We start from the raw sequence: 21,878 nt of genomic DNA on the forward strand, positions 1-21,878 counted from the left end.
CTCGAACCCACCCCCCGCCCCCCGTGCTATTTCTGAATGGCATGGGGCTTTAACTGTCTTCTGTGTTTCTATCTTTTTAATAACCTTCTTAAAATCTTCAGCAAGAGTATAATGTGTATTTACCCTTAGCTCAGGACAAGAAGCCGCATTTTTTCTGTTTTGGTTTTTTTTTGTGTGTGTGTGTGTTTTGAGGGAAATTGTGTCCGGAACCCTAACAGGGATTCTCGGGGACAGTTTCCCCAAAACCATATCATTCCCAAACCGTAAGAGCGATCCTCCAGTCTCAGCCTCCCAAATGCTGGGATTACAAGTGTGCCCCATCATGCCCAGCATATTTTATTTTTATATTTTAGTTTTTGGTACTGGGGAATGAACCCAGGGGCATTCCATTTCTGAGCTATACACCCCCTACCCCACTTTTTAAAAATTCTTTATTTTGAAACAGGGTCTCACTAAGTCACTGAGACTGGTCTCAAACTGGCGATCCTCCTGCCTCAACCTCCCAAATTACTGGGATTACAAGTGTGTTTTACCACACTTGACTAACAGGTATTTTTTTTTTCAGTACTGGGGATGGAACCCAGGGGCATTCTACCTCCAAGATACACCCCCAGTCCTATTTTTATTCTTTATTTTGAAATAGGGTCTCACTAAGTTTCTGAGGGCCTCACTAAGTAACTGCAGCTAGCCACCACCCTGTGATCCTCCTGTCTCAGCCTCCCAAGTTCTGGGATTACAAGTGTGTGCCACTACGCCTGCTTGGGCAGGGATTTTTAATGTGAAAGTGTGGCCAAAACTGGTTAAGGTTTTTTTTTTTTTTCATGAAACTTTTGGAAATAGAAACAGACAAGTCTAAAACCAACAAAATGAAAGAAAAACCCTAAAATTAATCTGGATTTAGTGGCTAGAAGGATGATAGCATTACAAGCTAATCCAGGCATGACAGTGTACGCCTGGAAACCCAGTACTTGGGAGGCTGAGACAGGAGGCTCACATGTTGGAAACCTAGGTTCAAAATAAAAAATAAAAAGGTCTGGGACTGGAGCTCAGAGATAGAATGCCCTTGAGTTCAACTCTAAATTAAAAAAATAATCTAGGCTGGATAAGAACAGGGAGAGAGAGATTTGTTGTTATTCTTCTTGTTGTTATCATTATTATCATCATTGCATTGGGAATTAAACCCCAGAGGCATTCTACCTATGAGCTACACCCTCAGCTACTTTTATTTTGAAACCAAGTCTTGCTAAGTTGCTGAGGCTGTCCTTGAACCTTGATCCTCCTGTCTCAGCCTCCCAAGTACAGGGATTACAGCCAAGAGCCACTGTACTTGCTTGTCTGTTGTTATTCATAACATGAGCATCCTCCCCCTTCTCTGGGGGTGTCACCTCTCCATAGGCACGTCTTTGACATGGCCCTCACATTTCCATGACACCTTTGCCTCACAGGAATGAAACTCATGCTGAAGGAACTTTGCATTTTCAAATAATATTTTTATTTTTTAACTTTTTATTGGTGCATTGTAGTCATACATCTCAATGGGGTACAAGATGGTGGAGACATACATACACACACCACCCAATTAGCCCCTCCCCAATTCCCGCCCCATTCCCTCCCCCTCCTGCCTTCTCATGTTTGCCTTAGGGATTGACTTTGATATGTCTGTGAATGTCCATCATGAACATTAGATAGTTTCCCTCCCCCCATCCCCTCAGTCAGGTCAACTTACTTGCTCATCTTGTGTCCCCTTCTTCGTCTAGAGTTCCTCCTATGACTCTTTTTCTTCCTAGCTTTCACATATTAGGGAAAGCACCCAATTTCTTGTTTTTTTGTGACTAATTGCATTTAGCATAACGTCCTCCACTTCCATACATTTCCCTGTAAATGACGTAGTTGTGTTTTTCCTTATGGCTGAGTAAAATTCCGTTGTGTACATATCCCACAGTTTTGTGATCCATTCATCTGTGGATGGACATCTTGGCTGGTTCCATAGTTTGGCTGTGGTGAATTGTGCAGCTATGAACATAGATACTCAAGCATTAGTTTGGTAGTTTGGTTTCCATTCTTTTGGGTAGATACCCAGAAGCGGTGTTGCTGGATCATATTCTTTTGAATATTTTAAATATATATTTCAATCAACTTCTCCATGAAAGTAAAACGGTATTATTTGCATTATTCAAACGTATATAATAGAATCAGGAAATAAACCACGAAGCACCAGAATCAAAGCACTGGCTATAAGCTTTTCTTTTTAATTTTTTCTTGGTCCATTTAGTCGGACATCTTAATGGGGCAAAGATGGCGGAGGCATACGTGCACACATTGCTCATTTAGCCCTCAGCTTTTCTATGTCACCATTTAGACTGAATTAATTGTACGTAGCTACCACCAATGTGTATATACCATTCCAAGTTCTATTTTTACCACTGGTTTATATGGATTTCTCCCCTGTATTTCTGTAGTTGTGCTCTTCATGTTCCAAGTGATATTATTTATTTATTTAGAGGCAGGATCACACTCTATTGCTCAGGCTGACCTCAAACTCTTGGGTTCCAGGGATCCTCCCACCTCAGCTTCCTGACACTGTTTTTCTGGGTTTTATCTCTGTACCACCAGCTTTTGGGTTGGTTTTTACTCTAAAATGAAGGTTTCTTTTGTATTCATTCTCAGTGTTGATTCAATATAAGTTCTGTCCTTGTCAAACACTTCGATAAATGTTATTATATTTGTCATCTTTTACCAAATTACTCTTTAGAAAGACTGTATTAGTACTAAGTTCAGCTCCATGCAATGGATAATCATGTCCAAAGCGAAATTTTCCCCACCTTTCCCAATAGTGGATTTTATTTTTTTCTTTTATCTAATTTAACGGGAGCAAAGTATCTTGTAGTGGTTTTAATTTTCAATTTTAAAACCATAACAAATGAGGGCATTTCTCCCATTTTTTTAAGACTGAACTTTTTTCTTGTGTGCGAATGATCTAATCTAAGGTTTAGTAAATTGTGTGGACCCAATCTCACCAGTTGCTTGTTTCTAGGAATAAATTTAATTGGAAGACCACCTTGCTCATTTTTTGACGTATTGTCTAAGGTTGCTGACTGCACTCCAGGGGAAGCGCTGAGTAGGTGCGACAGAATAAAGACTCTACGGCTCTTAACAGAAAACGTTCCGAGGCTCCAATCGCATCTCTTAGCTCTTATTCACTCTTCCTCTACCACACTTTACTGCTCTCGCAACATCAAAGTACTTGTAGTTCTCTCATATTATAGTTTTATTTTGGTATCTTTGCTTGTTATCTTTGTCTTAGAATTCCCAATACCCAGTCTACCAGGAACCTTCCAAACCTTCCTTGATAGCTGCTAATGCATTTCCTTCAATACAGATTCGCCATATTACTTTTGTTAGAAGATGTTGCCAGTTGGTGTATGAGAATAAAAATAAATAAATAAATAAAACAAGCAAATGAACCCCCAAACTAGTGCCTGGGAAAGTACTTTATAAAACTAGAAGGTTCTATCTAAAAGTAACAACTTCTAGTGATAATAATAATTACCATTATATTTGGCAGCGTCAATATCCATTTGTATCTGCTCTTAGTTGGAACCTTTTACAAAGCACCTGGATTGGCTCTAATGGAATACAGGATCTGCCCCATAATGCTCTAGTAAACATAATCAGTACAATGGGCTGCCTGGACTAGTTATTTTGGCAGTACCAGAGGTCAGTTTGGATCAATTATACGAGTCTCATGAATTACTAAATAATCATTAGGATGAACAAAAACGTCAATCAACCAACCAAACGACAGAGCCCAGCTTTCTTCTTTGTTATCCTTCTATCTGACTCCAGGGAACAAAGGTCAGAATACTAGAGCAACAAGCAACCAGAAATTCTGAGAAAATACGCTAAGCCAAAGAGCCATTACATGCTTTGGTTTCAGGTAATCATGCAAAAATCAGACAAGGTAATACCGTGGAAAAGAGTTTCACTTACCCAGAGAAAAAAGAGATCCTGACCTAAAATGTATAAATCGGAAACGATGCCTGGAATCTTTGGGTGCTTGTCTTGCTTTTCCAAGTGTCTTCTAAAACCCTGTTCTGCTCTACAGTCTCTCTAAGCTTTTTAGTAATTCCTCTCTCTCTGATGACTCAACCCCTTTCTTTGGGGATCAGAACTATCTCAGAAAATATTATCATAAAATATAATATGTTAAAACACTCTAATACTGTGACCTATGTCTGTGTAAATTCAGGTTATTAATTTCAGTGGTGATCTCTGGGGGTCCAGGAAGGAGTGTAGAGATTTCTGCTTGCCCTGTGGAAAGTTTCATATGTGTGTGGACAGAGACAGGGTTAAGGTCCGCAGAGTGAAGAAAGCGTGGTTGGTTATGAATGTTCCGAGTCTCAGAGACAAAAGCTTTTAGTTATAACGCTATTTATGGAAAAGAGGGTGCCTGCTCCTTCACCACGTCCATTAAGAAGCAAGTACTTATTTCAGTGGTACCGTTCTCTCAGGAAGTGCAATATACAGTAAGGGCTGAGAAATACGCAAAGGAGGAAATTTGGTATCGATTTTCTTTTCTTCTGTGAAAGTACCTGAAAACTCAATGGCGTGAGCCAGTAGTTTAGTCAATAAGGCTCCATTTGAAACCACCTTGAAGTTCAGTGCCTTCCTTCTCCTCTTAAACTTCCTTGAGTGTCAGGTTCCTTTCTATTGAATTGTCTATGGGGCTGAAAGACTATGAAGTTTTTAATTCAGAACGCTGCAGCGAGGATTTTGCTAATGGTAAAATTGGGATTTTCCTAGAAAACAAAAGTCTGCCCCTTCTTTTTGGTTAAAAAAAAAAAAACAGTGGAAAAAAAAATCTGAAATTCAAGGAAACATACATATATTACAAATATATCTATAGCCAGGTATGGTGGTGCATACCCGTAATCCCAGTACTTGGTAGATAGAAAGATCTCAGTTTTGAAGCCAGCACACGGTAACCTAGTGAGATCCTGTTTGAAAATAATAAGGCTAGGGGGTGTAGCTAGAGGTGGGACGCTCCTGGGTTCAATCCACAGTAGCCCCCCAAGTATATACCACATATGTTATATAATACATACATATATTTATACATAATATATAATATGTAACATATTTTATATGTATAAAAAATAAAAAGTAGGACTCCTTGTTGGAAAGCAATTTTTCAATGTTAGGTACTGCTAGGTTCTCCTGAGTTTGAACTGTGCAAAGACCAACTGCTTTCAACCTTAGAACTTCCCTCATGGTTACATTTGTGTATATTTTGGTCATAACAATTTTATTTATTTATTTATTTATTTATTTATTTATTTATTTATTTATTTTTGTGGTACTGGGTTCCTGGAAGCCCTTCTACCTCCGGGCTACACTCCCAGACCTATTTTTATATTTTTATTTGGAAACAGGGTCTCCTAAGCCAGCGCGGCTGGCTTCGAACCTGTGCCATCCTCCTGTCTCCGCCTCCCAAGCGCGGGGATGACAAGCGTGCGCCACCACGCCCGACACTGGTCATAATAAGTTCTAACATTTCTCCAAGTAGTATGCTAAGTATTTCTATGGTTTCTGTTGTGTAGGGAAGCAATAAGTCGCCTGTGTGAAGCTGTCCCTGGGACACATGGAGCCATTAAGAAGAGAAAGGTAAACATTGATGTGATTTTCTTGCTTTATGTTTCTTGAATGATGGCAGTGAAGTTACCAGAGTAGCTGTTAGCCCATCCCACCGTGGTACCCAAGGTCCAGCCTGGACTTTATTAGTTGCCATGGTGACATCACTGCATCCAAAGTTGCTCGTCCCTCGAGGTTTTCCAACTCAGCAGACATTGTCTGAAAGGTGATGCCTGCAGAGCAGAGGAGAGAGAGCAGGGGTTCAGAAACATCGGGGCTCTGGCTCAATGTCTTTACTTTCTTGTGAGAGGTTATCACATCTCACTGTTAGGAAGTTCAACCAGATGACCAGTTTGGTGCCCTTTAATTTCAATATTTTATAAATGTATATTTTTTGCATTTTAACATTAAGACTTCCTGGCCTATTTTCTTTCTTTCTTTCTTTCTTTCTTTCTTTCTTTCTTTCTTTCTTTCTTTCTTTCTTTCTTTCTTTTTCCTCCCTCCCTCCCTTTCTTTCCTCTCTCTCTCTCTCTCTCTCTCTCTCTCTCTCTCTCTCTCTCTCTCTCCTTCTTTCTTTGTTTCTTTTTTTTGTGGTAAAGGGAATGGAACCCAGGGGCATTCTATCTCCATGCTACACCCCCAGCCCTATTTTTATTCTTTATTTTGAAACAAGGTCTCATTGAGGTTGCAAAGGGCCTCACTAAGTAGTTGAGGCTGGCCGCAAACCACGATCCTCCAGTGTCAGCCTCCCGAATGCTGGGATTACAAGCGTGCGCCACCACACCCAGCTTGATATGTTTGTGAATGTACATCTTTTAAATTAGGAAATTTCCCTCTTTTCCCTCCCATCACCCCCAGTTAGGCTTACTTATTTACTCAATTATAGTTTCTCCCCAATCCTGGGATTACAAGTGTGCTCCACCATGTCCGGCTATTTTCAAACGTAAATCTGGATAGTGGTCCAGGTGAGTTAATAATAACACATGAGCAGAAGGAGCTCCCCATGCTGAAAGAAAGCCAAAGCTTTGATGTTAGACAGACTTGCCTTGTCTCTGTTACACAGAATCCTGCCTCTGCCACCCAAGAACGGTGTGAAATCTCCTTGGACAAGTCACTTATCCAACTCCAGGCTCCTTGGTTTCCTTATCTGTAAAGTGGGAGAGAATGGCGCTTAGTTTATAGGGTTACATAAGAATTAATTGATATAATATCCACAAAGTGCTCACCAGTGTCTGGAATGTATTACACTTCCTAGATTCTACTTTGAGCAGCGGCGAGCATTGTTACTATTAAGCTCTGGACCCTCGTATGCAGAATTTCTTTGAAAACTCCAATGAGGTGTACAGGCTCTTAAGTCTCTAAATTATAGAGTTGCAGGTCGTTTAAGAGGAAAGAGATCTTTAGTGACCTCTCATTTGACCAGCTATTAAACTGAGTATGAGAGAATAGTTGATCACTAGGCCCATTCAGGTCAGAGCCCGCTACAGAAACCGGGTCTCCTGATTCCTCGCTGGTGCTCTATTACTAGACCACCTGGCCTCATTGTCATCATTATTCAGCATGAGTTTTCAAAGGGCTAAACTCCCTATTTCTGCTCTGCTTAGCAGAACCTGTGCCCTAAAGCAGATTCCGGGCACCTCCCTCGTCCTCATAACCTCTGAGCGCAGAGTGCTCCAACTGGCTGATACCAACAGACTGGCTCACCCATTTAAGATTTTCTTATTTCAGGAGTAAACACGTTTCTTTTATCAAATCTGTGCAAAGAAACATGGCTATCGTCTTTCCAGATAGGACACCTGTAAAGAAAAACAGAAAATTTTGAGTAAATTTCCTTTGCTAACTAGCATTGGTTAAGCACTTAATATCTTTCAGGGACTCTTCCTAGGACACACACACACACACACACACACACACACACACACACTCTCTCTCTCTCTCCATCCATAAATATATATACATAAATATATAAACACAATATACATACATATAAACACATAAATATATACATACAAACACATAAATATATACATACATATATACACAGAAATATATATTTCCTTTTTTTTGCGGTACTAGGGATGGAACTCAGGGGCATTCTTGCTCTGAGCTACACCCCCAGCCCTATTTTTTTTTTTTTTTTTGGTGGTACTGGGGTTCCTGGAAACCCTTCTACCTCCAGGCTACACTCCCAGACCTATTTTTATATTTTTATTTGGAAACAGGGTCTCTTAAGCCAGCATGGCTGGCTTCGAACCTGTGTGATTCTCCTGTCTCCGCCTCCCAAGCCTGGGGATTACAAGCATGTGCCACCACGCCCCGGGGTCCCAGCCCTATTTTTTTAATTCTTATTTTGAAACAGGGTCTCACTGAGTTGCAAAGGGCCTCACTAAGTAGCTGAGGCTGGCCACAAACCGCCATCCTCCTGTCTCAGCCTCCTGAAAGGTGGTATTACAAGTGTGTGCCACCATGCCCAGTGATAAGTTGGATTTTAAAAATTTTGTTAATCGTCACAAAAAAAGGAGACAGAAGCTATTATTTATTTATTTTTAATTTTTTTTGCAGTACTTGTGATGGAACTCAGGGGCATTCTACCTCCAAGCTACACCTCCAGCCCTGTTCTCTATTTTGAAACAGGGTCTCACTGAGTTGCAGAGGGCCTCATGAGTAGCTGAGGCTGGCCATGAACCACAGCCCTCCTGTCTCAGCCTCCTGAATGCTTGGATTACAAGCGTGCACCACCATGCCCGGCTCAGGTGCTATTATTTGTAACACTTCTGAAACCCAGAGAAGTTAAGTTCCTTGCCCAGTGACTCAGTGTGTAGAAGTCCCAGGTCAAGGCCAGCCTGGCTCCAGGTCCACGCCCTTACCCACCACATTCTGTCTCTGGCCTAGCATTTCCCTCCACACTTGGGAACCCCAAACTATTAAGGCCGATAGAATATGGTCCGACTTCTGTTTTATACCATTAAGTCTGTGGATTATTTCATCATAGGCAGTTTGGAGGGCTGTGAATTTATCTTCTTAGGTGATATCACATGAGTTTTGAGGTCTCTTTTATTTTTTTTCACTGAGATTAAAACCAAGACTTTAAGCATTCCTGGCAATTGCTCTATTCCTGAGCTGAACTCTTAAAAAATTTGTCTATAGCTGGGCGTGGTGGCGCACGCTTGTAATCCCCGCGCTTGGGAGGCTGAGACAGGAGTATCGCACGGGTTTGAAGCCAGCCTCAGCTACTTAGTGAGGCTCTCAGCAACTTAGTGAGACCCTGTTTCCAAATAAAATATATAAAAAGGTCTGGGAGTATAGCCCGGAGGTAGAAAGCTTCTGGGTTCCACCCCCAGTACCACCAAAAAAAAAAAAAATTTGTCTATATAAAACAGGACCCCCCATTTCTGTTATTTGGAGAGAAGGGAGGTTATGAGGAAAGTTTTGAGCTCTCAACTTTCATTTACTAAAGAGCTTGCTGTGTTCCAATTCTTAAAAAAGTTTTTAACAAGAATTATTCTGTCTCATTTGACTTATGTAAAGTCAAATCGGGAAGAAGAGTATGGGATTTGATTCATTTAACATTTAAAAACTATTAGCGTCTAGTCTATAACAAAATCTATAGCTTGCAATATTGTTTTGTTATTTTTAAAGCCTCCAGTTAAATTCCTATCAACGGTTCTTGGCAAAAGTAATCTTCAGTTTTCGGGAAAGAACATAAAACTGACCATCTCAACGTGCAGCCTCACGCTGATGAATCTTGACAACCAGCAGGTAAGACAGCGAATGTCATTTATAGTTTAACATACCAGCTATTTTTCTAGAAGCCCGGGGTGTTATAAGGGGCATAAAGCGTCAGACAGAGCATGCCTATAATTAAATAAGGCACAAGGGAAAAATTTTGCCCGACACTTATGCCTAACAATAATTAGAATAGCAGTATTACTAACCCATCACTGGGGCATTTAATGGCCTACATACTTGCTGCTACCTAATTGGCTTTAAATAACAAACTAAGATTCTTGCTAGGGATGGTGGCGTATGCCTATACTTCTAGTACTTGGGAAGCAGAGAAAGGAGGATTGCAGGTTTGAGACTAGCCTTAGCAACATGGTAAGATTTTTTTAATGAGACCCTTTTTCCAAACAAACAAAAAAAAGTTGGGGGGTGGATTTAGGAACGTTAAATCAGAGGTAAAATGTTCATTGGTTGAATCTCCAGTAACACACACACACAGAACTAAGGTTCAAAGAACACAGTAAATACCATTTGCTAACTTACAGCCTTCATTTGATCATTGATTAGTCTCTGCCAGTCTTCTCCAAAGGGAAAGGCGTCCCACTCTCAGAACTACTGGAGTATGTGCTAGACTGGGTGCTGATAAAGGACGAAGAAGAAAGGTCATGTTTGAGTTAATATTCTAGAGTTAATGTTGTAGCTCACCGACATTTAAAGCAGAAAACATTTTCTTCCAACTCTTGTGGTTGAAGGGCTTTCTCAACTGTTACTGTGTGAACATCATTCTTCTCCTTTGGTGATTTTTGATCCTGCAGTATGCCCAGGTTTTTACTGTGAACTTTATTTCTCATCTAAGAGCATGGCTGAAGCAAATTTAAAAGATATACAAGCACTGGATTAATTACATATCTAAACCAGGGCACTATTTAAACTTTCCAGTATTTTAAATCTCTATCAGATTGTGTTGGATTCTGATTTTTCTCCGTGCTTAATATGTAGCGACTGAAGAATCTTAATATTTAAGGTTTTACTGGATGGAGTGCAGTTGATCAAGGACTCCTGAAAGTCTTACTGTGCACTGGTAATGATAAAACATTAAAAAAAACACAGAGGCTCTGAGGTCCCAGGTGGGTGAAGTCATGGCTTTGCCACTTTTAGCAAATTACCCCACCACTGTGAACCTCAGTTTTCCTTGTCAAGAAACTGAGATTCACAGTATATAGTCATAAGGCTTCTGAGGGAATGCATCTAACAGTATCTCATGGGGCTGTTTAGAGGATTCAATGAGATAATAGATATAAATCAATGATAATAGATATAAATCAATGAGATAATAGATATAAATAGATATATAATAGAAATAGATCATGTAGCACAGTGCCAGCCACATGGTTCCTGATATTATTAATTACTTAAATATTCTTCCTCAGAGACTATATATAAATACACACACACACACACACATACACACACACACACACACACATACATCTTCACTACTTAACTGGGAATGCATAATATATAAAATTATAAAATTGTCAGTAACAAGGACAGGCTTTGAGAGCTGCTTTAATTTCTAAATACAAAATCAGAATGAAATACATTGCTTAGGCAATAGCATAAGCCACTTTAGAGGAAAATGCTTACTATGAAACAATGCAAAATGGATTTTTACCTAACTGGGTCCAAGAGAGGTGATACACAGATATGACAGCGATACGTTGGTGGAATGACAGCATGATATTTCGGGCTGTACTTGGGAGATACCACACACTGTGTGGAAGGTGAAACATTTATTCACTCATTCCCGTGGTTTGACTTCACGAGATTTGTAGATGTGGAATTTAGTTGTAGTTTTTACTCATGTACATGGTACCATAGATGATGAATTTTTTTGTTTTTTGGTTTTTTTTTGTTACTGGGGGAAGAACTCAGGGGCATTCTAACTCTGAGCTATGCTCCCAGCCCTAATTTTTATTCTTTATTTAAAAACAGTCTCACTAAGTTGCAAAGGGCCTCACTAAGTAGCTGAGGCTGGCCAGGAACCATGATCCTCCTGTCTCAACCTCCCAGATGCTGCTGGGGTTATAAGCGTGCGCCACCACGCCCGGCCATGATGAGTGCTTTTAGTCATGAAATCTGAGTTTAGAAGCTCTTGAAGTACCTCAAAGTTTCGTAAAGAAGGAAGAATAGGCCGGGTGTGGTGGCGCACGCTTGTAATCCCCGCGCTTGGGAGGCGGAGACAGGAGGATCGCGCTGGTTCGGAGCCAGCCTCGCTGGCTTCAGAGACCCTGCTTCCACATAAAAAAGTTAAAAAATAGGTCTGGGGGTGTAGCCCGTGGGAGTGTATCCCAGAGGTAGAAGGGCTTCCAGGAACCCCAGTACCACCAAAAAAAAAAGAAAGAAAGAAAGAAAAAGAAGGAAGAGGACGGATGTGGTGGTGCACACGTATAATCCCAGTACTTGGGAGTCTTAGATAGGAGGATCATAGGTTCTAGGCCAACATCAGCAAATCAGCAAGTTCCTTAGCAACTTAGTGAAACTGTTTCAAAATAAACAATAAAAAAGGGCTTGGGGTGTAGGTCAGAGGTGAGATGTCCCTGGGTTGAATCCCCAGGGCCAAGTAAACAAGAAGTGTAGGCAAAGCTAAAAGCATCACAAAGACAGCCTTATGTGCAAAATCGATCATTTATATAAAATGGCCCCTCGCGTGCAGCATCTGAAGTAAATGGGAGATTTATGAAGAATAGGGCTGTGTGCATGTTGTGGGCATAGTTTATTCTCAGCATCTCTTTTCCCTTTACTACCTCTTCAGACCAGCACTTAGAGGCATCGTTAGTACATGCTCCTCATCTTTCAGTCAAAACAGAGCTAGCGACAGTCGGCATGGGTAACTTCCACAGCCAGTAGCTATAGCAATAATATATGCCTTTGGGAATAACTCAGATTCTTTCTGCACTGGGAGCATAGTGTGAGGTTGTGTTCCGCCTCCTGCTGGAGTGGGGACCGAAGTTAGGATCTCAATGGTCTTCGACTCTGCAGCTTATTTTGAGTTATTCTGCAGGCCTGGGGGACACTGCAGGAGGAAGTGAGAGAGATGTGCCACCATAAATCCTTCAATTCAAGAAATTGTATTTATTTAAATATATTTGCGGGTCTGGGGATGGAACCCAGGGGTATTCTACCTCTGAGCTACACCCCCAGCCCTGTTTTTATTCTTTATTTTGAAACAGGGTCTCACTAGGTTGCAGAGGGCCTCACTAAGTAGCTGAGGCTGTCCGCGAACCGTGATCCTCCTGTTTGGGGCTCTCAAATGCTGGGATTATAAGAGTGTGCCACCATGCCCGGCTTAAGATACTTTATATATCCAAACTAAAATGTTAAAAGATGAAAGCATCAAAGAGGATTATAGGTGCAGCATGAGAAAATTATTTATTAATTAAATTTTTAAAGAAAGCCAGGTGTGGAGGCATACACTTGTTATCCCAGTAATTGGGAGGGTGAGACAGGAGGATCATAGGTTTGCAGATAGCCTCAGTTACTTAGGCCCTCTGCAATTTAGTGAGACTCTGTTTCAAAATAAAGAATAAAAAAATAGGGCTGGGGGTGTATCTTGGAGGTAAAATGCCCCTGGGTTCCATTCCCAGTAGAAAAAAAAAATTCCTCTAAGAAAGCGACCCTTGAAATTTCTAAGATAAATATGATGAAATACCAATACCTCACCCCCTCCCCTTAACTTCTAGTCAGTATTTTGAACTGAAAACATAAACAGGTTCAAGTTTATGGATCTATTCATAGATGACAGCACCTATTGGTCAGGTAGTCACATTTATCTTTAGTTACTGAGAACATTTAAGAATATAACCACTTACCCCTGGATAATGTTTTATAGACCCTCAGAGGCAGAAATCAAAATTACACTAAACATGTCATGTTTAAAAAGTACCATATTTGGAGGTAAGAACATACATTTTTGAGAGGCTAATTATGGTTTTATATATTTTTTGTTTTAAATTTCATGCAGCGAGCTGGGTGCGGTGACACACACCTATAATCCTAATTCTTGGGAGGATTGAGATAGAAGGCTCACAGGTTCTAGGCCAGCATATGATAACTTAGCATCACTGTTTCAAAACAAAAAATAATGATGATGATAATGGTGATGATGATGATGGTGGTGATGATGGTGGTGATGGTGGTGATGATGATGGTGCTGCTACTGCTGATGGTGGTGGTAATGATGGTGATGATGGTGATGGTGATGATGGTGATGATTATGGTGATGATTTGATGATGATGGTGGTGATGATGGTGATGATGATGGTAATGGTGATGATGGTGATAAGATGGTGATGGTGATAATGGTGACGATAATGATGATGATGGTGGTGATGATGATGATGATGGTGGTGATGGTGATAATAATGGTGATGATGATGGTGATGGTGATAATGGTGACGATAATGATGATGATGGTGGTGATGATGATGGTGATGGTGATGATGGTGATGATGGTGGTGATGATGGTGGTGATGATGGTGGTGGTGATGGTGGTGATGATGGTAATGATGATGGTGATGATAATGGTGATGATGGTGATAATAATGGTGATAATAATGGTGATGATGGTAATGATGATGGTGATGGTGATGGTAATGATGATGGTGATGGTGATGATAATGGTGATGATGGTGGTAATGGTGATGATGGTGATGATGATGGTGATAATGGTGATGATGGGGATAATAATGGTGATGATGATGGTGATGGTGATGATGATGGTGATAATGGTGATGATGATGGTGATGATGGTGATGATGATGGTGATAATGGTGATGATGATGGTGATGATAATGGTGATAATGGTGATGATGATGGTGATGATAATGGTGGTGATGATGATAATGGTGATGATGGTAATGGTGATAATGGTGATGATAATGGTGATGATGGTGATGATGATGGTGATGATGATGGTGATGATAATGGTGATGATGATGATGGTGATGATGATGTTAACAAATAGTGGGCTGGAGGTATAGCTCAGTAATACAACACCCCTAGATTCAATCCCCAGTATCCGCACACACATATCAAGCAACAGACTTTCTTGACATAGTTTAATACATTAGCTCCCCTTATCCATGGGAGATTAGTTCCAAACTCCCTGTGGATTCCTGAAATCATGGATAGTACCAGCACCCAGAGATCCTATATTTTGTTCTTTCTGCAGATCCTAGCAGCCTCTGCATAGGATTTTTTCTTTCCTTGTTGAGAACGTTCACCTTTCCACTTAAAGGAAGTACTTTCCAGTTTCTATCATACCTAAGTTGCCATATCAGTACTCTGTATTTTGTGGCACTGAGTAAAGTAAGAAGGACTTGCCCTGAGATACCATGACAGCTGATCTGTTAACTGAAGGGACAACTACGTTACTATGGGGCTGAATACAGCGTGGATGATTCACATCCTGTGTGGGACGGAACAGCACAGCATGAGAATTCATCGTGCTAATGAGAGTGGTGTGCAATACAATTGCAGAGTTATTTATTTCTGGAACTCTCCATTTAGTATGACCATCAGAAATGGAAATAAGGAAAGTGGAATTATGAACAAGAGAGGCCTTAAACAAAGATGTCAGTCTCGTTGGCTTCCTACAACCCACTAATCTTTACTCACTTCTATAACCATCACCAATTCTTAACAGCTATTCAACTAAGAATGGTACCAAAGAGATTCTTTAATTAATTAATTAATTTTATTTTGCAGTACCAGGGATGGAACCCAAGACATTCTACCTCTGAGCTACACCCCCAGCCCTATTTTTTATTCTTTGTTTTGAAACAGGGTCTCATTGAGTTGCGATGGGCCTAAGTAGCGGAGGCTGGCCATGAACCAAGGTCCTCCTGTCTCAGCCTCCGGAATGCTGGGATTACAAGTGTGAGCCATCACACCCCGCCCAAAGAGATTTTTTAAAAAGATAAAATAGACAGTGGATACATCATTCCGTCTCCAAGAGGAGAGACAACTCCAAGTATCTAGAAGCCACCAGGCAATGCAAACTGTTCAGGTATATATAAAACAAAAGTACAAGCTCAGTGGTGAGTGGTGAGTTTGGTTAGGTAAGATAATACTGGGAAGCCCAGAAAGGCGAATACCTCTCCTTTGGAAAGCAAAATGGATGCATTTCCACATAGTCAAGGGCTACCAGATGTCTCACTTAAAAAAAAAAAAAAAAAAAAAAAGCCAGGCTTTGGGCCCATGCTTATAATCCCAGCATTCTGGAGGGAGGCTGAGACCGGAGGATCGCGGTTCAAGGACAGCCTCAGCTACTTAGCAAGGCCCTTCGCAACTCAGTGAGGCCCTGTTTCGAAAATGAAAAGGACTAAAAAATAGGTTGGGGGTATAGCTTGGAGGTAAAATGCCCTGGGTTCCATCCCCAGTACCACAAAAAAGAAAAAAGAGAAAACAAAACAAAAAGGTGAAGCCAGATGTGGTGGCCCATTCTTATAATCCCAGTACTGAGGAGGCTGAGATAGGAGAATGGCAAGTTAGAGGCCAGCCTCAGCAATTTAGCAAGACCCTGTTTAAAAAAAAAAAAAAATTAAAAGGGCCAGTGGGGGTATAGCCTCCTGGTAGAATACCCCTGGATTCAATCCCCAGTACAAAAGAATCAAGGTGAAAACCTGGATTTTTAACTGGTAGCTCTGGATTGAGATTTTGTAAGAAATTAAATTAGCATGACCCAAAGAAGAGACCCGAGGAAAGTCAATGAGGGCCGTGCGATCTAAGGAACCATAATACAAATGGCAGATCTGGAAGACAGACCTCCCAGTCACACTGTGCTGGAAACACAGCTAATCCTCTGCCGCGCCCCGCCGCCCCTCCCACTCGCAAAATCAGACCTCCCCCAGAACTTCCTTCTAACATAAATATCATATATATATATATATATATATATGATATATATATAATTGGCATGTTTATGTGTGTACATATATATATATCCACATAAATACATATATACTTATATTTAATCCTCACAGTTTGTAAGGTACATCCAATTATTTCTTTGTTTAGAGCCAAAGTCAGAAGATTAAGCAATTTACCCAGTTACTTCAGTAATCTATGGAGCCCAAATTTGACTCACGAAGTCTAGTTTCCAGTCTGTGAAAACTTATTAAGAAGATAATACAAGTTTGAAGATGTTACCATTTCCGATCTTTAATAAATATGAACATGTACAAATCTCAGGGGTTTCTCAGTTTACTGGTTTTTTTTCTTTTTTCTTGCTGGGGATTGAACCCAGGATTGCTCTACGATTGCACGAGACATTCAGTTTTTATGTTTATTTATCTTGTGGTACTGGGGATGGAACCCAGGGGCATTCTACCTCTGAGCTACACCCCAGCCCTATTTTTTATTCTTTATTTTGAAACAGGGTCTCACGGAGTTGCAGAGGGCCTAAGTAGCTGAGGCTGTCCGTGAACCGTGATCCTCCTGTCTCAGCCTCCCAAATGCTGGGATTACAAGTGTGCGCCACCACACCCAGCTCACTTTATTTTCTGAGACAGGGTCTAAGTTGCCCAGGCTAGTCTCAACGTTCCACCCCCCTGCCTCAGTCTCCCTAGTAGTTGAGATTACAGGCACGTGGCATTGCATTGACATTATTGCCTATTTTTAGGACCAATAAACTAGTTAAGCTGCAGAGCCTGCACCTTCAAATGCAATAGGGAGCGTTATCCCCTTCTCCCTGCTCCCAACTCAATCCTAGAAACAGAATCACAGTCTCCGGGGTTACTAGACCTCAGTTTCACTGGAACCTCTTTTCCATCATCTTTATTTGGAAGTAAACACAACTGGCCATTTTTTCGCACACTGGCATTCTTTTTAGAATTAACAAAAGTACGGTTAATTTACCTTGCACACAAAACTACTTAGCCACTCATCGGACGGCGGCTCCAAGTTATAAAGCAATGCAAAACCTGCGCTATTACTTTTACCAATCCTATCAAGTCTTTCTTCCATCTCTCCCTTCCCCTCCCAACCAGGCTAATGTTTGACTTTACCACAACCCTACATTTTACAGGACTCCCCCCAGCCCCCCATAAAGAACGACTGTAAACAAGGATCGAAGTTGTCCTACCCTTTATTAGATTTGTCTTACCTGTCAGCACGGAGTGGAAGCTTTTGTGGAAGCTTTATTGATCACAAGACTTGCTAATACACTCATTTTGCTTGGCATAGCCTTCTATTGTAACTGTTATTCTCTCTGAACTTCAGGGTTTTGGGGATTTGTTTTGTGGCACTGGGGATTAAAAGCAGGGGTGTTCTACCTCTGAGATATACCATCACCCCTATTTTATTTATCTTGAGACAGGGTCTCGGCAAGTTGCTGAGGCTGGCCTGGAACCTACAATCCTCTCACCCTCCCAAATACTGGGATTCTAGGCATGCGTCACCACACCCTGAACTTCAGCATCTGAATGACTAGGTATGTCACTGATAGCGTAGGTTTTCCTAGGTTAGCAAATTCTTACAGACAATAGTTATTTTACTCAGTGTAACTTCTAGGAATTAATCGGTAAATTGGTTACTTGAATCCGGGTCCTTTCCCCCTATAAATATTTGTGTTAAATTGGAACGTTGACCAAGTTATACAAAGGATGAAAAGTAGTATAGAAAAGTATGCATGCATATTAACCAGACAAAATACACATAGCAAGAAATTTTATTATTTCCAATGCTGGTGCACAAGGAACAAGATTAATTAGAGGAGGAGACAAAAGGAAAATTTCAGATACTGAGGTGGATTTCTGAGAAGCTTTAAATCCTTCTAAGTTGACAGAAAAAATTGCTCATAAAGTCTTTTTAATATATAAGGCTTTACTTTTTAACAATTTTCACTAAAGTGGTAACAATATAAAGTTCAACCAGTCTTTCACCTGTCAAATTAAATGAAAGACATACAGCAAGCAAAACGGAATTTCCCTGTGATGTAAGGGTATTAGAAATAGTTTGTCTTCTTTTTATTTTCACACGCATTGTAAAGTCTAAATTCGAAGTCTTTAAAAAAGACATCTTAATTTTTGCCTTTCAAAAAATTATGACAATGGATTTTCCTGAATTATAGATCACAGCAGCCATTATCAAGATACATGTACAAAATTTCAAATGCTCCTGGAAACACATTCTAAGATATGGCACATGAAATAAATATTTTTAGTTTACTCATCCTTTGGGGATAATGAAGATTACTCAATTTATCTTACACTGCAAAATTTAGCCGTTGATAACTACTGACTGACGGCTAGATCCCAAAGTAGAATTTTGAAAGTTTTCTCAAGAGATATTCAGTCCAAATAACTCAGTGGTATCTTGTGGATGTATTCCCCCCCCCCCTCATTCTATGATTAGTTTCAGCGGGCTATTGTACTGGCAGTTCGTCTTGGACACGACTTACTCTCGCAAAGCCATCTTTGCAGCGAGACCAATGTGAAACGCTATCTTCCCTTACGGAGGGGAAATCATCTCGATCAATAATAAGTCAAAGCCATGGGTGTTTGTTTCAGGGCATTTCTTGGAAAACAGATGTCGACAGTCTTACGATCCTTTCTCTTTCATGATTCTTTTTCACAACCGTGCAGTCACTGCCCTACTGTATTCTGAAAAAAAACAAAAACAAAAAAAAAACAAAAAAAAAAAACTTTTCTTTGTGAAGACCCAAGTTTTTCATCGGCACAGGACTATCTGACATGAACCAAAGGACAGCGGGATGAGTCCCTCTCCTCGCGGCAGCTTCCTCCTCCATCAGCACGTCGCTGGCTACTCCCGGTCGATAATTTCATCGCAGCCGAGTTCCTCGGTCAGGCGGTTGACCACCATGAGGGAGAAGAGCTCCTCGATGAAGGCCAGCTGGTCGAACGGGGTCTTCTCATAATGCATCAGGAACCCGCCGTCCAGGGCGGCCTCGCGGGCCCGGGACGTTCTCAGGAACATCTTGTTGGCTTCTTCCAGGGCGGCGGAGACTCTGTAGCCCGCCCCGCTCAGCGGCTCCTCCTCGGGGTAGTCGTAGTCGTCCTCCCAGTCGTCAAACTCGTCGGCCTCGTCCTCGCTCTCCAGGGCGGCGCCCGGCTGCTCCCCGGGGCCGCGTCTCCCCTTGGGCGCCATGGGCTGGGCCGCCTCCTCCTCCATCGGGCCTTCCTCCTCGTTGCGGGAGGGGTTCAGGGACGGCCCCCGGCTCCCGCCGCCTACCTCCATCTGCGGAGGGTACCCGTCGCCGGGCATCACGTCCATCTGCAGGTCGTTGCACTCCTCGTACAGCTCGGACAGCTCCGCCATTTCCGCCATGGTTGAAACCGCTAGCTCTCCTCTTTACGTTCGGCAACAAAGATGCTCGGCGGTGTGCGCATGCGCGCAGCCCGAGGGTTGCGTCATCTCGCGCGCACGCGCTACCGTGCGCGCAGCCTGAGGGTCGCGTCAGGGCGCGCGCATGCGCACCGCCTCCGGGCGCGCCGGCGGGGCGGGGCTGCTCCCGGCTCCTAAGGGGACGTCGGCGGGGCTGGGTGGGTTCTGTGTTGATTGAAGGTTCTGCGTCGAGGCTGCGTGGAAGAGCTCGGCTTGGTCTTCGGGTTTCTTCACCGTGATGCTGCTTGTAATGCTGTACACCGAAAAAAAAAACAGCGACGTGGCTCCCGGAACTGCGCTTTGGGCCCCGCCCTCCTTTTTCCATCCTCCTCCTCCCCACGCAAAGCGTCTGCTTCCCGGTCCTAATTCCTTCTGAGTTCCACACGCCGATGACGTGTCAATCCCCATCTCCAAACGAGGAGATATCTGTGACCCCAGATCAGCATCAAAGGGATGAGGGCCACACGATCCCAGGATCCCGTCTGTGTGCTTTTTTGTTTTGTTTTTCTTGTATTTGGTGGGTTCGGGGGATGGATCCCAGAGGCAATCTCCCTCTGAACTACATCCCTAGCCCATTTTAATTTTTTTTTTTTGTTTGTTTGTTTTAAAGCCGGCACAATAGCGCACGCCGGTAATCCCAGACTTGCGAGGCCGGTTGCAGGCCAGCCTTGACAATTTAGAGAGGCTCTCAACAATTTAGTGAGATCCTGTTTCCAAATAAAACATAAAAATAGGGCTGGGGGTGTAGCTACAAGGTAGAATGCCCCTGGGTTCCATCCCCAGCATCACACGACGAAATGTCTTACATGTTGTTGTTTTGCTTTTTGTTTTGCAACAAGCCCCGCTCAGTTGCTGAGGCTGATCATGAGGCTGCAAGTCTCCTGTTTCAGCCTCCCAAGTAGTAGGATTGCAGATGTGAACAGCCGCGCCCGGCTGTTGGCTCTTTTATTTTTTGTCATTTTAAGAAAGTTAAAATCACAAAAACCAGATAAGTGTATTCGGTTTTGTTAAAGTTATATTAAAGAATATTTGGTCCTATTTTTCCCCCAGGAATTAACTTTCCACTATTAATATTTTGGTATTTTAAACATCTCCTTTCTTTGCAATATACAGATCTTTATGTAACTCGTAGGAAAAAAAATACTGTTGGCGTTTTTTTTTTTCTTTTTCTATACCAGTCTTCACCTTAAAGGAAAAAAAAAGCCTCAGAGATGTCATGAAGATTTAGCCTTGTTTTTCTTTTTTCATTTGTGTGGGAATACTGTAGTTGATCTAATCATGGACAAATAACTTGTTATTTTAAATATTATAAAAGATTTGTAAATGAATATTTACATGTGCTGATGTTTTCCTAGCATAAATATCTAGAGGTGGAAAGATGGAATCATAGCTATGCATACTTTAAATACTGTCCAATTACTTTCCAAAACTGCTACAGAAATTTAAGTTGTATTCTTGCTTTTTCTTTCTCTGTCCCAGAACTACTATCCTGACTTCAGACACAAAAAATAATTTTTGTTCATAAATAAATCGTGTAGCATATACTTCTTTGTGTTTGGCTTCTTTTTGTTCAATAATTATATTGTTGCTATGTGTCAAAGTAGTCTTCCAGTTTAGGGTCATTATAAACAGGGCATTTGCCGGGTGTGGTGGCGCACGCTTGTGATCCCCGCGCTTGGGAGGTGGAGACAGGAGGATGGCGCAGGTTCGAAGCCAGCCGGGCTGGCTTAAGAGACCCTGTTTCCAAATAAAAATATAAAAAATAGGTCTGGGAGTGTAGCCCGGAGGTAGAAGGGCTTCCAGGAATCCCAGTACCACCAAAAAAATTAAAAAAAAAATAAACAATAAGCAGGGCATTTATTATCTTTCTTGAGAATATCTTTTATTGAACATATTTCTTCAATTCTATGGGATATATGTTTAAGAGTAGAAATGATTGGCACATCTTCTGTACAGTTTTAGCAGATTCTGTCATACAGTTCCAAAAACAGGATTAGTCAATAGGACCATAGGTGGTACTTTAACAAACTTTAAAAACAGTATGTCAGTATCCGCAAATTGGTCATGACACTGGTTTCCAAACTAGCAAAGAGTCTCAGGGAAAAGAGACATCTTAT

General features: G+C 41.6%; 2 protein-coding genes across 2 annotated transcripts in view; one reads left to right on the plus strand and one right to left on the minus strand.

The window, feature by feature from the left end:
• SHC4 (SHC adaptor protein 4) overlaps positions 1-21,878 on the plus strand; it is a gene marked incomplete at its 3' end in the record, with an annotated part of 129,438 nt that overhangs the window by 63,627 nt on the left and 43,933 nt on the right. The window contains exons 3-4 of the mRNA XM_080707969.1: positions 5,601-5,664; positions 9,271-9,390. Coding sequence (XP_080564095.1) covers positions 5,601-5,664; positions 9,271-9,390 — 184 coding nt within the window. The remainder of the gene's footprint in view (positions 1-5,600; positions 5,665-9,270; positions 9,391-21,878) is intronic.
• EID1 (EP300 interacting inhibitor of differentiation 1) lies at positions 19,180-19,704 on the minus strand (the record flags this gene model as incomplete). Its single annotated transcript, XM_080707866.1, has 1 exon — positions 19,180-19,704. The coding sequence occupies one exon, from the start codon at positions 19,702-19,704 to the stop codon at positions 19,180-19,182; it is 525 nt and encodes a 174-aa protein (XP_080563992.1).

This window comes from Muscardinus avellanarius (assembly GCF_963383645.1).
Source record: "Muscardinus avellanarius genome assembly, chromosome: 12".
Classification (NCBI taxonomy): Eukaryota; Metazoa; Chordata; class Mammalia; order Rodentia; family Gliridae; genus Muscardinus; species Muscardinus avellanarius.